Here is a 13,397-nt window from a genome sequence, read left to right as displayed (position 1 = left end):
TATCCCTAGGGGTAAGTAACATAGAATCTGTCAGTGTTTGAGGTCTGCCAGGTAGTTGTGTTCTCTATTTTCCACTAATGGAAGTATGATACTGGGCTTGATGGACCTTTGCTCTGGCCCAGTATGGCAGTTATGCTCTTTTACAAATAATACAGCAACAAGGCACGGCAAAATGTTTGAACTATTTCTATTTGCAATTTTCCAGTTTCTGTATTTCTTTGTTTTGTTTTTGCCTGAAATCAGTCCGGGAAAACTATTTCAGGAATTCTTATTAGGTGTATTCTATAGATCACCTTGTGCCTCCTTCAGCCAGAAAGTTAATTGAAATTCTTCTTTCACAGGACAATTCTATGTAATGATGACACCTCAAGATGTGTTGCCAGCTGGGTCGCAGAGAACCATTGCTCCCCGTACTCACCCCTACTCACCGTATGTAGTTGTTAACAGCAGTATATGATGCAAATACTTCAGTCTACCTAGTTCACTTACTGATGTACAGTTGCCTCTGAATAACAAAAGCTCAATGGGAGTTCCTTTTATTGTGATATAAATGTTAACTTAACACATGGCTTTAATAGCAATCATATTTCAGTGGAGAAGTTGGTCCAGGGCAAGAGGCAGTGGTAGCAAGCTGAAAGAAGTAGTTTTAAGAGTGACATATTTCTTAAAAGAAAAAAATGTATGAAATGGAGGTTGTGTGTAGGTATGGGGGGACTATACTAAATGCAAGAAGGTATGGGATAAGCACAGAGAATTCTGGCAGTAGCACATATCTGTAGCCCACAACTTGAACAGTGCATGCAACAAAAAAATGTTTGTTGGCATCAGGAACTATGCCCTTAATAAAATGACTGATTATCCAGGGTTATGCTGAACCTTATCAAGAACCCCTCTAGTGATGTCATGGTGCTAAATTCAGATTAGGTAATGCTTTAAGCATGAGATTTCAGCTTTCATTTCTTCATTTACTAGTTAAACACATGAAGATTTGAAACTGGTGTTTATTACACAGTATAGTCATTATGTAGTTATGCAGTTAAAGGACACCATCTTGGCTTTGCATTTTATTGTCACAATGTAAAAAAAAAAAGGGTGTACAAGAATCTTCATGGCAATCAGGGCAATGGCAGGCACACTTATGGGTGTTGTTCCAGACACAGCTGTCAGGATGACATCAACTTCCCACTTACCAGATGCAGGATCTTTACCCTCACAGAAAACAAGAAAGCTTGGAACAAACGCAAATCAGATGAGTGTGGATCTAGATAAGTTAGATTTAACATTTTTGTCCGAAAAACAACAATAAAAGTAATAAAATCAGCTTTACTGATCTCTTGTAGAATATTTTTTTATTCTCAAATACATAAAATGGTGGGATTTTTTTTTTCTTCGAGACATTTAGTTACTTCCTCAGTCCCTTTCAGGGTGGAAGCGCAGGCAGCTCTGCACCACAGCAGCTGACTCAGCCAACCCACTACCAAGCATAGGATGGTGCTAAAGTAACTTTTTTTAGAAACAGAGAAAATGAAGGCAGGTAGTACCATTCTGACCATCTATGTCATCTACTCACCTTTTCACTCTTTTATAAATCCTGTGTACTTATCCCAAGCTTTCTTGAATTCAGAACAGTTTTTGTCTTCACCATCTCCACCAGGAGGCCATTCCATGAATTCACCACACTTTCCATGAACAAGTGTGTTTTCAGGTTACTTCTGAGTCTATTCCCTTTCACCTTCATCTTCTGCTCCCTCATTCGGGAACATCCTTTCAATTAAGAGACTCACCTGTGCATTTATGCCAACTAGGTATTTGTCTCTATCATAACTCCCCTGTCCTCCATTCCTTCCAAAGTATACATATTGAGATCTTTAAGTCTGTCCCCATACGCTTTATGAGGAAGACAACTGACCATTTTAGTAGCTGCCCTGTAGACCAATTCCATTCTATTTTGTATCTTTTTGAAGGTGCAGTCTCCAGAATTGTATACAATATTCTAAATGAGGTCTCACCAGAATCTTGTACCAGGGCATTACCTCCTTTTTCCTACTGGCCATTCCTCTCCCTAGTCACCCAAGCATCATTCTACCTTTCACTGTCACTTTTTCGCACCTGTTTGGCCACCTTAAGATCATCAGATACGATCACATCCAAGTCCCGCTCCTCTTGTGTACAGAAGTTCTTCATCTCCTAAACTGTACTGTTCCCTTGGGGTTTTGCATCCCAAATGCATGACCCTGCATTTTTTAACATTAAATCTTAGCTGCAAAATTCTGGATCATTATTTAAGCGTTGCTAGTTCCTTCCTTGTGTTATCCACCCCATCAGGGGTGTCAACCCTATTGCAGATGTTGCTATCATCCACAAAGAGGCACACCTTACCAGGCAGCTCTAGCAATATTGCTTACAAAAATGTTAAAAAGAACCGGCCTAAGAACCAAACCTTGCAACACACCAATAGTAACATCCATTTCCTCAGAGTGAGCTCCATTTACCCTCTGTCTTCTACTCAACCAGTTCTTAACTTAGTAACTTTAGGTCCCATACTGAGGGCACTCAGTTTATTAGTAGAGTATGTGGAACCATGTCAAGGCTTTGCTAAAATGTAAATACACCATCTAGCGCTCTCCCTGAATCCAACTCTCTAGTCATCCAGTCAAAGAAATTAATCAGATTTGTCTGTCAAATCCTGTCTGGTGAAATCATGTTGCCTTGGATCCTGTGATCTGTTGGATTCCAAGAACTTTACTTTCCTTAGCATCCCTCCAGACCAGGATTATACACTCTTACCAACAGCTTAAGACTGAGAACTGCAGACTTGTGGAGCCTGTAAGATAGCTATGCAGGCCCTCCTAAGTCAGTATTTCTGTTTCTCAGCAGTTGGTAGAGGTGCAAGTCTGTGTAGTCTCAACTGGTCTGGTAGGTGTTGGGATTCCTGGGTAAAAAAAAAAAAAAAGTGGTTTGGGGTGGGGGGGAGGTAAAAACAAAGACGAGACATTACAAAAAAGAAGAAAATCCTCTTGGCAGTGCTCATTACATTACATCACACCTGTTTTTATATCCCGCTATACCACTAAGTTGGGTTACATATAAGAAGAGAGCCAGGACATTCTCCCTAGGATGTCAATTAACAAGGGATCATGATTAAGAGGTGAATTTTTTAAACAAGATAGTCTTAGATTTTTTCTCAAAGAGAGATACGAATGAGAAAAATAAAGTTGCACTGCAATATCCTTCCATTGACTTGCTGCTTGAACAGCCAGCAATCTATGAGAGATTGAAAATCTTTCTCCGAGGACAGGCAGGCTGCTTGTTCTCACATGTGGTCGGCGTCCACAGCAGCCCAGGAAACGGCAAATTTTTCTACAGCAAAATTTTAAAAGTTTTGCCAGAGCCTTCTAGTGCGCTCACCGCACATGAGCGGACGACTTCCCGCCCGTTGCGTGAGCGTTCCCGCTCAGTTTTTTCTTGTCCGTGGTGAGGTAAAGAGGTTTTTCCCTGTTCTCTTCGCTGGCCCAAGAAAGAGAGTCTTGACGATTCTTTATATATATTATTTTTCTTTTCTTATTTCTTTATTCGTTCTTTTTTTGTTTTTAACCCAATATTTTTCCCTTAGTTTTTTTGGCACTTTCTAAGTTTTCTTTACTTTCGACACGGCCGGCCTTAGGCCGCGCAGTCGGGTTTTTCCCCTTTTGTGCCCTTTACTTTTTTGGCACGATCGCGTTGTTTAATTTCGCCGAAGCCATTTTTCTTCCATGTCATCGAAGACACCCTGCGGCTCTCAAACGTGTACTCGGTGCAACCGGACCATCTCGGGTACAATACCCCACGTTTGGTGTATCCAGTGCCTTGGGCCCGACCATATCCCAGCCGCTTGCAGTCTGTGTCTTCGCATGAAGAAACGGACCCAATAGTCTCGAGAAGCCCAACGAGAGAAGCATTTTGGGGCTCGGTCCGGTCCTTCGACGTCTACATCGGTATTGAGGGACGCATCAACGTCGGGAGCGAAGGTAAATGGCTGCGGAAACAACAACTGTGCTGGGAGCAGTGAGGCATCGAGTGGGCTCCACCTGTCTCGAGGCCTCCTGTTATGCAGCCCCACCCCGGACCGACCGTCGGGACCGGCCCCGAGGAGACGTGAGGATTCCACGTCTTCCTCATTGGTACCGAGGAGTCTCGATGATGGGTGTCAAGCAAAGGCGAAGAAGCACCATCATCGTTCTCCTTCGACACACGGTGCCGGGAGCTCCAGGGCGTCGAGGGCCGAGAGGATCGCTCTCCTTCTAATCAGGAGGTGCCGATGCGTCGATCTAGCAGCCCGGTACCTGCTCCTGAGCCTTGACAGATTCTGCCACTGGCTCCTTTACTGACCCCGCAGCCTTGTCTGACGGCGACTCTCGATGAGCGCATCAGGGCCCTGCTTCCAGAGCTTCTGGAAGGGTTGCTGCGCCAGTCTGCTTCGGTGTCGGGGGTGCTTGTGCCTTCCGTACTGTCTGCTGCAGCGGCATCTGGCCCTTCGCCTGTGGTAAGGTCCCCGATGTCGGTGCCGCCTGACACCAGGTCGCTCCCCTTTGACGTCGGTGGAGGAAGCGTCACTGGAGTCCAGATGGGTGTCGACTTCTCGGCACCGCCATCGAGGGACGTCATTCCTCAGCGTCGAGGCAGGCTCAGTTTTGGACTGCTCTGAGGGATGTCTTGTCCGATACTGAAGATGAGCATTTGTGGGAGGAAGAGGAAGATCCCAGGTACTTTTCTTCTGACGAGTCCTATGGGATTCCTCTGAACCTTCCCCTCCACTAGAAAGGAGACTTTCTCCACCGGGAGAAGGTCTATCTTCACCTTCTTTGTCCAGGAAATGGCTGCGGCTATTCCCTTTCCTATGGAGGTTGAGGATGAGCCCAGGGCTGAGATGCTCGAGGTCCTAGATTATCCTTCTCCGCCTAGAGAGGCTGCAATGGCTCCTTTGCATAATGTACTGAAGGAAAGTCCTTATGCGAAAACTGGTCGTTCCCCTCTGTCTAATCCCGTGATCCCAAAAAAGACTGAATCCCAATATCGGATCCACGGTGAGCCTGAATTGATGAGGTTTCAGCTGCCTCACAATTCCATGGTGGTGGACTCCGCTCTCGAAAGAGCCAAGAGTACTAGGGACTATGCCTTGGCGCCCCCAGGCAGAGAATCTAGAACCTCAGACTTTTTTGGGAGGAAGGCATATCAGGTCGCTATGCTCGCTGCCAAAATCCAAACATACCAGCTCTTCACGAGCATCCACTTGCGGAACTCGGTGAGGCAACTGTCTAGCTTGGTTGATGCACTCCCTCCGGAGCAGGCCGACACGAGCCTTTTCGCCAGGTGGTCAGGCAGCAGAAGGCGTGTCGAAAATTCCTGGCCAGGGGTACATTCGACACTTTTGATGTAGCATCCAGGATCGCTGCCCAAGGTATAGTGATGCGGAGACTCTTATGGCTGTGTGTCTCTGACCTGGATCATTCAGTCCAGCAATGGATGGCGGATGTTCCTTGCCGGGGGGATAACCTTTTTGGTGAGAAAGTAGAGGATCTAGTTGACCAGCTCAAGAAGCACAATGATGCTATGATTTCTCACCGCCAGGCGTCTTCTGCTACTACCTCCTCATCTAGGAAGTTTTTTGGAGGGAAGAGGAGTGCTCCCTATTCCTATGCTAGACGCAGTACACTCCTGCTTCTCGGCAGCCTGTTCAGGCTCAGTCCAAGCACGCTCGTTCTCGTCAACAGCGTGCGCCTAAGGCCTCTGTGGCTCTCCAGCATAGGCAGGGGACGGGCTTTTGACTGGCTCCAGTTCAGCATAGCCTCAGTAAAAGTGTCCGTGCGGACGACTTGTCGGTTGGAGGGAGGTTGATATTTTTTCACCAAAGGTGGCCTCTCATAACTTCCGACCGGTGGGTTCTTCAAATAGTCCGGTCAGGATACACCCTCAATCTGGAATCCAAACCTCCAAATTGTCCACCGGGAGCTCATTCTTAACAGTTCCCAGCACAAAACAGGTACTTGCAGAGGAACTCTCCGCCCTTCTGAAGGCCCAAGTGGTCGAACTCGTTCCACCAGGGGAAGAAGGGTGGCTGGGATTCTATTCCGTGTACTTGTGCAAAAAAAAACATGGGGATGCGTCCCATCCTAGACCTAAGGGCCCTGAACAAATTTCTTGTCCGAGAAAAGTTCAGGATGGTTCCCTAGGCACCCTTCTTCCATGATTCAGGAAAACGATTGGCTATGCTCTCTGGACTTAAAGGATGCTTGCACACACATCTCGGTCACTTCCAGCTCACAGGAAGTATCTTCGATTTCTGCTTGGAACACAGCACTTTCAGTACCGTGTACTTCCTTTTGGCCTGGCGTCTGCGCCCAGAGTGTTTACCAAATGCCTAGCTGTAGCCACAGCGTCGCTATGCAGACTGGGAGTGCATGTGTTTCCTTATCTCGATGATTGGCTGGTGAAGAGCACCTCGAAGGAGGGTGCTCTGGAGTCCATGCGAATGACTAGTCGGGTGCTAGAGCTACTGGAGTTCGTTGTGTAAATTATCCCAAGTCCCATCTCACCCCAGTTCAAAACTTCGGAATTCATTGGAGCCCTGTTGAACACTCAGACAGCTCGAGCTTATCTTCCGAGACAAGGGTGGACAACCTTCTGTCCCTGGTGTCCATGGTTCGAGCGTCTCACCAGGTCAGGCTCGGCAGATGTTGAGACTTCTGGGGCATATGGCCTCCACAGTTCATGTCATGCCCATGGCACGTCTACATATGAGATCAGCTCAATGGACCCTAGCTTCCCAGTGGTTTCAGGCTGCGGGAATCTAGAGGATGTAATCCAACTGTCCGCTGGACTTTCGAAATTCTTTTCATTGGTGGACGATTCTATCCAATTTGACCATGGTACGACCATTCCAAGTTTCTCAGCCATGAAAAGTGCTGACGACGGATGCATCTCTCCTGGGGTGTGGAGCTCATATAGATGGGCTCCACACTCAGGGAGCCTGGTCCTTTTAGGAAAGAGGTCTGCAGATCAACCTTCTGGAATTAAGAGCGATCTGAAACGCTTGGTGCCTCAGGAGTACAGGTACCGTTGGCCCGCTGGCCTGGAGCGGCAGCGTGGGCAGTCGGCCCCGGCCACGTCCCTCTAACCAGGGCCATCGGGACCGAACCCTGTCGGATCCGATTCCTCCGAGGCGGGAGGGTTCTACCTCCTCTTCATCTCTGCCGGACCGAACGCCGATGACGGGCACCGAAAGAAAAACCAAGAAGCACCGTCATCGGTCACCCACGGCGCACGGAACTGCCCAGCTCCGGCACCTCGAGGGAGGACCTCAACGCCGAGGAAGCGGCAGTGCCGAGAGGAGCGTTCCCCCTCGGTTTGAAGAGGTGTCGCTGCGCCAGTCCGCGGGTGCTTCTGGTACCGTCTCTGGACCCGAACAGCTCTCGGCACCGACACCCACACCGGCCTCTCTGCCTTTCCCAACAGCGGGCCTGGGATGGAGTGCCTAGCCGAGCCCATCCTCCGGGGATCCTGGAAGGGCTGATGCACCAGGCTCTGCCGGCACCAGGGGTGCTTGCGCCTCCGGCGCCGTTGATGGAGGCGCCAGTGTGCTCTAGTTCGATGCCGCCGACGCCGCTTGCGGCACCGGTGTTGACCGCCACGCAGGTGGAGTCGACGTCGATGGAGGGAGCTTCATCCCCGCCGGCGCGGGAGTCCACCGCTCGACGCCATCACCGAGGACATGGTTCCTCGCAGTCAAGACGGGCCCGGTTGAGGTCTGAGCTGCAAGAGCTCATGTCTGACACTGAGGAAGAGGCCTCGTGGGGGGAGGAGGAGGACCCCAGATATTTCTCCTCAGAGGGGTCTGTGGGCCTTCCCTCTGACCCCACTCCTTCACCGGAGAGGAAGCTCTCGCCCCCTGAGAGCCTCTCCTTTGCCTCCTTCGTCAGGGATATGTCTATTTGCATTCCCTTTCCTGTGGTCTCTGTGGATGAGCCGAGGGCTGAGATGCTCGAGGTCCTCGACTATCCATCACCACCTAGAGAGTCTTCCACGGTGCCGTTGCACAATGTCCTCAAGGAGACACTGCTTCAGAACTGGCTGAAGCCATTATCTAACCCCACCATCCCCAAGAAAGCAGAGTCCCAATACAAATCCACTCTGACCCAGAATTGATGCGGCCTCAATTGCCTCATGATTCGGCGGTCGTGGACTCTGCTCTCAAGAGGGCACGTAGTTCGAGGGATACCGCCTCGGCGCCCCCGGGGCGGGAGTCTCGCACTCTGGACTCGTTTGGGAGGAAGGCCTACCAATCTTCCATGCTCGTGACCCACATCCAATCATACCAGCTCTACACGAGCATTCACATGCGGAACAATGTGAGGCAACTGGCGGACCTGGTCGACAAGCTCCCTCCGGAGCAGTCCAGGCCTTTTCAGGAGGTGGTCAGGCAGCTGAAGGCATGCAGAAAGTTCCTGTCCAGGGGTATCTATGACACCTGTGATGTGGCATCCCGAGCTGCGGCCCAAGGTATAGTGATGCGCAGACTCTCCTGGCTGCGTGCCTCTGACATGGACAACCGCACCCAGCAGCGACTGGCGGATGTCCCTTGCCGGGGGATAACATTTTCGGCGAGAAGGTCGAGCAGTTAGTGGACCAACTACACCGGCGGGAAACCGCTCTTGACCAGCTCTCCCACCGGGCGCCTTCGGCATCCACCTCTGCAGGTGGACGTTTTTCCCGGGCCCGGCAAGCTGCTCCCTACGCCTACAGCAAGCGTAGGTACACCCAGCCGGCTCGAAGGCCTCCTCAGGCACAGGGACAGTCTCAGCGCGCTAGTTCCCGTCAACAGCGTGCGCCTAAGCAGCCCCCTGCGCCTCCACAGCAAAAGCCAGGGACGGGCTTTTGACTGGATCCATGGGAACATAGCCGCCATCAAAGTGTCCGTACCTGACGACCTGCCGGTCAGAGGGAGGTTGAAAGTTTTTCATCAAAGGTGGCCTCTGATAACCTCTGACCAGTGGGTTCTCCAAATAGTGCGGTGCGGATACACCCTGAATTTGGCCTCCACTCCACCAAATTGCCCACCGGGAGCCCAATCCTTCAGCTCCCATCACAAGCAGGTACTTGCAGAGGAACTCTCCGCCCTTCTCAGCGCCAATGCGGTCGAGTCCGTACCACCCGGGCAGGAATTTTATTCCAGGTACTTCCTTGTGGAAAAGAAAACGGGGGATGCGCCCCATCCTAGACCTAAGAGGCCTGAACAGATATCTGGTCAAAGAGAAGTTCAGGATGCTTTCCTTGGGCACCCTTTTACCAATGATTCAGAAAGACAATTGGCTACGTTCCCTGGATTTAAAGGACGCTTATACTCACATCCCGATACTGCCAGCTCACAGTATCTCAGATTCCGTCTGGGGACACGGCACTTTCAGTATTGTGTGCTGCCCTTTGTGCTCGCCTCTGCACCACAGGTGTTCACGAAGTGTCTCGTGGTGGCTGCGGCGTATCTACGCAAGCTGGGAGTGCACGTGTTCCCATATCTCAACGATTGGCTGGTCAAGAGCACCTCAGAGGCAGGGGCTCTTCGGTCCATGCAGTGCACTATTCACCTTCTGGAGCTGCTGGGGTTTGTGGTAAATTACCCAAAGTCCCATCTCCAGCCAGTCCAATCTCTGTAATTCATAGGAGCTCTGCTGAATTCACAGACGGCTCAGGCCTTTCTTCCCGAAGCGAGGACGCACAACCTCCTGTCCCTCGCTTCTCAGACCAGAGCGTCTCAGCAGGTCACAGCTCGGCAGATGTTGAGACTCCTGGGTCATATGGCCTCTACGGTTCATGTGACTCCCATGGCTCGTCTTCACATGAGATCTGCTCAATGGACCCTAGCTTCCCAGTGGTGCCAAGCCACCGGGAATCTAGAAGATGTCATCTGCCTGTCCGTCAGTTGCCGCAATTCGCTGCACTGGTGGACACTTCGGACCAATTTGACCCTAGGACGTCCATTCCAAATTCCGCAGCCTACGAAGGTGCTGACGACGGATGCATCTCGCCTAGGATGGGGAGCTCATGTCGATGGGCTCCACACCCAGGGCCTGTGGTCCCTCCAGGAACAAGATCTTCAGATCAACCTCCTGGAGCTCCGAGCGGTCTGGAACGCACTGAAGGCCTTCAGAGATCATCCAAATTCGGACAGACAATCAGGTTGCAATGTATTATATCAACAAGCAGGGGGGCACCGGATCTCGCCCCCTGTGTCAGGAAGCCGTCGGGATGTGGCGTTGGGCTTGCCAGTTCGGCATGCTCCTCCAAGCCACATACCTGGCAGGCGTAAACAACAGTCTGGCCAACAGACTGAGCGGAGTCATGCAACCGCACGAGTGATCGCTCCATTCCAGAGTGGTACGCAAGATCTTCCGAGAGTGGGGCACTCCCTCGGTGGACCTTTTCGCCTCTCAGACCAACCACAAGCTGCCTCTGTTCTGTTCCAGACTACAGGCACACGGCAGACTGGCGTCGGATGCCTTTCTCCTCCATTGGGGGACCGGCCTCCTGTATGCTTATCCTCCCATACCTTTGGTGGGGAAGACCTTACTGAAGCTCAAGCAAGACCACGGCACCATGATTCTGATAGCGCCCTTTTGGCCCCGTCAGATCTGGTTCCCTCTACTTCTGGAGTTGTCCTCCGAAGAACCGTGGAGATTGGAGTGTTTTCCGACTCTTCATTTCGCAGAACGACGGAGCGCTTCTACACCCCAACCTTCAGTCTATCTCTCACGGCCTGGATGTTGAGGGCGTAGACTTTGCTTTGTTGGGTCTGTCTGAGGGTGTCTCCCGTATCTTGCTTGCGTCTAGAAAGGATTCCACTAAAAAGAGTTACTTTTTCAAGTGGAGGAGGTTTGTCCTTTGGTGTGAGAGCAAGGCCCTAGAATCTCGTTCTTGTCCTGCACAGAACCTGCTTGAATACCTTCTGCACTTATCAGAGTCCGGTCTCAAGACCAACTCAGTAAGGAATCACCTTAGTGCGATTAGTGCTTACCATCACCGTATAGAGGGTAAAGCCATCTCTGGAGAGCCTTTAGTCGTTCGATTTATGAGAGGCTTGGTTTTGTCAAGGCCCCCTGTCAAGCCTCCTGCAGTGTCATGGGATCTCAACGTCATCCTCACCCAGCTGATGAAACCTCCTTTTGAGCCACTGAATTCATGCCATCTGAAGTACTTGACCTGGAAGGTCGTTTTCTTGGTGGCAGTTACTTCAGCTCGTAGAGTCAGTGAGCTTCAAGCCCTGGTAGCTCATGCTCCTTATACCAAATTTCATCATAACAGAGTAGTCCTCCGCACTCACCCTAAGTTTCTGCCAAAGGTGGTGTCAGAGTTCCATCTTAACCAGTCAATTGTCTTGCCAACATTCTTTCCCAGACCACATACCCGCCCTGCTGAACGTCAGTTGCACACATTGGACTGCAAGCGAGCGTTGGCCTTCTATCTGGAGCGGACATAGCCCCACAGACAGTCCGCCCAATTGTTTATTTCTTTCGACCCTAATAGGAAAGGGGTCGCTGTCGGGAAACGCACCATCTCCAATTGGCTAGCAGATTGCATTTCCTTCACTTACGCCCAGGCTGGGCTGACTCTTGAGGGTCATGTCACGGATCACAGTGTTAGAGCCATGGCAGCGTCAGTGGCCCACTTGAAGTCAGCCACTATTGAAGAGATTTGCAAGGCTGCGACGTGGTCATTTGTCCACACATTCACATCACATTACTGCTTCCAGCAGGATACCCGACGCGACAGTCGGTTCGGGCAGTCGGTGCTGCAGAATCTGTTTGGGGTTTGAATCTAACTCCTCCCTCCAGGACCCGATTTTGTTCTGTTCAGGCTGCACTCTCAGTTAGTTGTTCTTCGTAGGTCAATTTCTGTTATGCCCTCGCCGTTGCGAAGTTCAATTGACCTGGGTTCTTGTTTTGAGTGAGCCTGAGAGCTAGGGGGATACCCCAGTCGTGAGAACAAGCAGCCTGCTTGTCCTCGGAGAAAGCGAATGATACATACCTGTAGCAGGTGTTCTCCGAGGACAGCAGGCTGATTGTTCTCACCTACCCTCCCTCCTCCCCTTTGGAGTTGCGTTTTTACTCATTCCTTTGCTTGTCATTCAACTGAGTGGGAACGGTCGCGCACGGGCGGGAAGACGGCCGCGCATGCGCGGTGGGCGTGCCCTGCGTGCGGGACCTCCCGCAAAGTTTTGTTCCGGTTGGTGGGTCTGCCGTGGACGTCAACCCAGTCGTGAGAACACTCAGCCTCCTGTCCTCGGAGAACACCTGCTACAGGTATGTATCATTCGCTGTTTCTCCAAGCCACATCTGGCAGGCGTAAACAATAGTCTGTCTGACAGGTAGAGCAGGATAATGCAACCTCACGAGTGGTCACTGAACATGGGAGTAGTCTGCAAGATCTTCCGAGCATGGGGCACCCCCTTGGTGGATCTTTCTGCCACTCAGATCAATCATAAGGTCCGTCAGTTCTATTCCAGACTTCAGGCCCATGACAGACTAGCGTCAGATACCTTTCTCTTACATTGGGGGACAGACCTTCTGTATGCATATCCTCCCATACCTCTAGTAGGGAAGACTTTGCTGAAACTCAAGCAAGGCTGCGGAACCATGATCCTGATTGCACCCTTCTGGCCGCATCAGATCTGGTTCCCTCTTCTTCTGGAGTTGTCCTTCGAAACACCGTGGAGATTGGACTGTTTTCCAACCCTCATCACTCAGAACGTGGGGTCGCTTCTACATCCCAACCTCCAGTCTCTGGCTTTCACAGCCTGGATGTTGAGAGCTTAGAATTTGCCTCTTTGGTTCTTTCGGAGGGTGTCTCCCAAGTCTTGCATCCAGAAAAGATTCCACGAAGAAGTGTTACTTTTTCAAATGGAGGAGGTTTGCCATCTGGTGTGACAGCAAGGCCCTAGATCCTCTTTCTTGTCCTACACAGACCCTGCTTGCATGCCTTCTACATTTGTCAGAGTCTGGTCTCAATACCAACTCCGTAAGAGTTCACCTTAGTGCGATTAGTGCTTATCATCGGCGTGTAGAGGGTAAGCCTATCTCTGGACAGCCTTTAGTTGTTTACTTCAAGAGATGTTTGCTTTTGTCAAAGCTCCCTGTCAAACCTCCATCAGTGTCATGGGATCTCAACGTCGTTCTAACCCAGCTGATGAAAGCTCCTTTTGAGCCACTGAATTCCTGCCATCTGAAGTTCTTGACCTGGAAGGTCGTTTTCTTGGTGTCTGTTACTTTAGCTCGTAGAGTCAATGAGCTTCAGGCCTTGGTAGTGCATGCACCTTATATCAAGTTCCATCACAGCAGAGTAGTCCTCCGCACGCACCCTAAGTTCCTGCC

At 50.6% G+C, this 13,397-nt stretch overlaps 1 protein-coding gene across 2 annotated transcripts in view; it reads left to right on the top strand.

The window, feature by feature from the left end:
* Positions 1-13,397, top strand: part of USF2 (upstream transcription factor 2, c-fos interacting) — a 344,237-nt gene that overhangs the window by 259,870 nt on the left and 70,970 nt on the right. For both annotated transcript variants that reach the window (XM_030212692.1, XM_030212691.1), the window contains exon 6: positions 342-429. In XM_030212692.1, the coding sequence (XP_030068552.1) occupies positions 342-429 (88 nt within the window). The remainder of the gene's footprint in view (positions 1-341; positions 430-13,397) is intronic.

Source organism: Microcaecilia unicolor, chromosome 8, assembly GCF_901765095.1.
Source record: "Microcaecilia unicolor chromosome 8, aMicUni1.1, whole genome shotgun sequence".
NCBI classification, from domain to species: Eukaryota; Metazoa; Chordata; class Amphibia; order Gymnophiona; family Siphonopidae; genus Microcaecilia; species Microcaecilia unicolor.
The sequence above is the reverse complement of the archived record's forward strand: the minus strand, read 5'-3'. Positions and strand labels throughout refer to the sequence as shown.